Source organism: Electrona antarctica (assembly GCF_951216825.1).
Source record: "Electrona antarctica genome assembly, chromosome: 11".
NCBI lineage: Eukaryota > Metazoa > Chordata > Actinopteri > Myctophiformes > Myctophidae > Electrona > Electrona antarctica.
The window spans coordinates 36,699,451-36,702,706 of NC_136792.1; the positions used below are offsets into that span (position 1 = coordinate 36,699,451).

Below are 3,256 nucleotides of genomic sequence, written 5' to 3' on the forward strand. Positions count from 1 at the left end.
TTGTTTCTTTACCATTCAAGTCAAATAAAAGCAGTATCTTAGGGGACACAATGTCAGTGCTGCCATCATTCTCTGTATTATTGAATATTCCGCGAAAACAGGCAACATTCGCCTGTTCTTGAGCTTGTAGAACAGCTATATTCGGGTAAGAGATTTGGTGTAGAAGGAAATAAATTAGGGGACCCTAGGGTAAGGCCTTGGGGGACCCCGTTCAACAAAGTATATAGGGTTTAAGTGGTTAAGAGTGAGCAAACATTACAGGGGGAGAGAGAGAGAGAGAGAGAGAGAGAGAGAACTGCTGTCTGAACTGCAGAGAATTGCAGACCTACACATCTACAAGCTCAGAAGAAAGCGCCACATATTGTCTGTGTTTTCAAACTCGCACCGACAACTTATGAATCTGACGTTACAGTTTGGAAATAATCTCTGTCGGGTGGAAACCTCATAATTAATTTCAAAAGTGGTACTTTATCAGATTCAAATAGCAAAAGTAGCAGATCTATAAGCTCCTTTACTTGCAGATCTGTTTTTTTACGCTTTTGTGTGATCAAGTAGGACATTGAATAAAAAAAAAAAGAAAAGATAAGAGAGAAAAGAGGTTTCTGCCTGACGGCGGTTTGATGCCTGAAGGGAGATGGACAGTCCCAGGGCATTTGGACCAGTTGATGCCTGAAGGGAGACGGACAGTCCCAGGGCATTTGGACCAGTTGATGCCTGAAGGGAGATGGACAGTCCCAGGGCATTTGGACCAGTTGATGCCTGAAGGGAGACGGACAGTCCCAGGGCATTTGGACCAGTTGATGCCTGAAGGGAGATGGACAGTCCCAGGGCATTTGGACCAGTTGATGCCTGAAGGGAGATGGACAGTCCCAGGGCATTTGGACCAGTTGATGCCTGAAGGGAGACGGACAGTCCCAGGGCATTTGGACCAGTTGATGCCTGAAGGGAGACGGACAGTCCCAGGGCATTTGGACCAGTTGATGCCTGAAGGGAGACGGACAGTCCCAGGGCATTTGGACCAGTTGATGCCTGAAGGGAGACGGACAGTCCCAGGGCATTTGGACCAGTTGATGCCTGAAGGGAGACGGACAGTCTCAGGGCATTTGGACCAGTTGATGCCTGAAGGGAGATGGACAGTCCCAGGGCATTTGGACCAGTTGATGCCTGAAGGGAGACGGACAGTCTCAGGGCATTTGGACCAGTTGATGCCTGAAGGGAGACGGACAGTCTCAGGGCATTTGGACCAGTTGATGCCTGAAGGGAGACGGACAGTCCCAGGGCATTTGGACCAGTTGATGCCTGAAGGGAGACGGACAGTCCCAGGGCATTTGGACCAGGGACTCATGTTGTCACATCGCATGCTGCACATGGGGGTCTGTGTTCGTTAACTGTGTTGCCATGGTTACTGAAGAGGCAGAACTCAGGCATCAAGTCGGCCTTGAGAGTGACCTTGTATCTCTCTCTCTCTCTCTCTCTCTCTCTCCCACCTGTCCACCTGTCAACTCTCAATAGCACGCACGCACCCACCCACCCACCCACCCACGCACGCACGCACGCACGCACGCACGCACGCACGCACGCACGCACGCACGCACACACACACACACACACACGCACACAAATAAACAAACGCAGTCAAGCCCGTGTGCACGAACACCCTCACATGCACGAACACGAGGTGACACACGCATACTGCTGCACCTGCTCAGTAACTCCAGGAGGGCACAAATGGAACAACATGGACCCACGCACGCACGCACGCACGCACGCACGCACGCACGCACGCACGCACGCACGCACGCACGCACGCACGCACGCACGCACACACACACACACACACACACACACACACACACACACACACACACACACACACACACACACACACACACACAGTTCTGTGTGCAATAGGCTCTGTGCACACAGAATAACTCTTCCTACTTCTGGGCTCCTTCCCTACTTCCTTCACAGGTGTTACCAATGATACTAATTAAGGCTCTGTTCCATTTAGTGTACAGTGGTTCTCAAACCATTTAATTTAATAACTCTGAGAGTGTAAATGGAACCAAATGGACCCTTAAGGGGAGGCAGTGGCTCAGGGGTAGAGTGGCCGGTAGAGCAGCTGGATGGGAACCGTGAGGTACCCCGTTCGATCCCGGGCACCCCAGAGTCAATGTCGAACTGTCCTTGAACAAGATGCTGAACCCCTAATTGCTCCTGATGTGCAGGTTGGTGCCTTGCATGGTTTCCTCCGCCATCGGTGTATGAATGTGCGGGTGAATGTAATGCACAATCTATGTAAAGCAGGCACTACTGTATATAAATGCACCATTTAAGGCCCACGCATACTCCAGTTTTAGGTGATAAGCTACTCACCTTTTCGGTGGGAACATTGGTTTTGATACTACTATGTCATGTAGTTTCCCAAACACAGCGGTGGTCACCTTATGTTATGTGCTCTGTGTTGTTTTTGATGTGGGTGTTGAACAGATTGTGAAGACAAATATCCTTCGGGACAATAAAGATTATTATTATTATTATTATCACCTAAAACTAGAGTATGTGTGAGCCTTTTCAGATCTATTTGCACACTCTCAGAGTTACACACCCATACCCAGGGCCATTTGGAACCCACTCAAGGACACTTTGAGACCCACTGGTGTAGCAGAGTGTTTCCAGTGAGCCAACATGCACAATAGCAGCACCCTGACTCTGTTTGACCAGAATGGAACGGAGCCTTCATTAGTAGCCTTGAGTTCTTTCCAAAATGGCGTGTGCGCATAGAGCCCATTAAGGCAAACGGCAGGCATCTTCACTGAGATCTGAAGCAGGAGGAGCAGGTGCCGGCAGATGTGTTGTCCAGCTGTGGGGAGATGATGTCGGGGACATCTGCCTCCAGCATGTCCTTCTCACTGGCGATGATGTGTTTCACCAAGCAGTTGGCTGCTTCATCGATGTTGATGTTCTCCTGGAGGTCCAGGGGGGGAGGGGGGGAGGGAGAGAGAGAGAGAGAGAGAGAGAGAAAAATAATATAAAAATGTATATATAATCAGTGGTGTAAAGTAACTAAGTACACGCGATGCAACACACTGTGAGCTTGTAGATCTTTATTTATTGTTATTGATCTAAAAGATTTTTATACATTTCAATACTTGAAATGGGACATTCTGTATAATGAGTACTTTTACTTTTGGTACATTAAGTACTTGCTGAGCGTGTACAAATGGAAGGGTCCATTTGGTTTCATTTGTATACT

At 48.7% G+C, this 3,256-nt stretch overlaps 1 protein-coding gene across 1 annotated transcript in view; it reads right to left on the minus strand.

The window, feature by feature from the left end:
• Positions 1–2,812: 2,812 nt before the first annotated feature.
• The window catches only part of rab38a (RAB38a, member RAS oncogene family), a gene marked incomplete at both ends in the record, with an annotated part of 20,645 nt that continues 20,201 nt past the window's right edge, over positions 2,813–3,256 (minus strand). The window contains one exon of the mRNA XM_079514596.1: positions 2,813–2,968. Within this exon, the coding sequence (XP_079370722.1) occupies positions 2,813–2,968 (156 nt within the window). The remainder of the gene's footprint in view (positions 2,969–3,256) is intronic.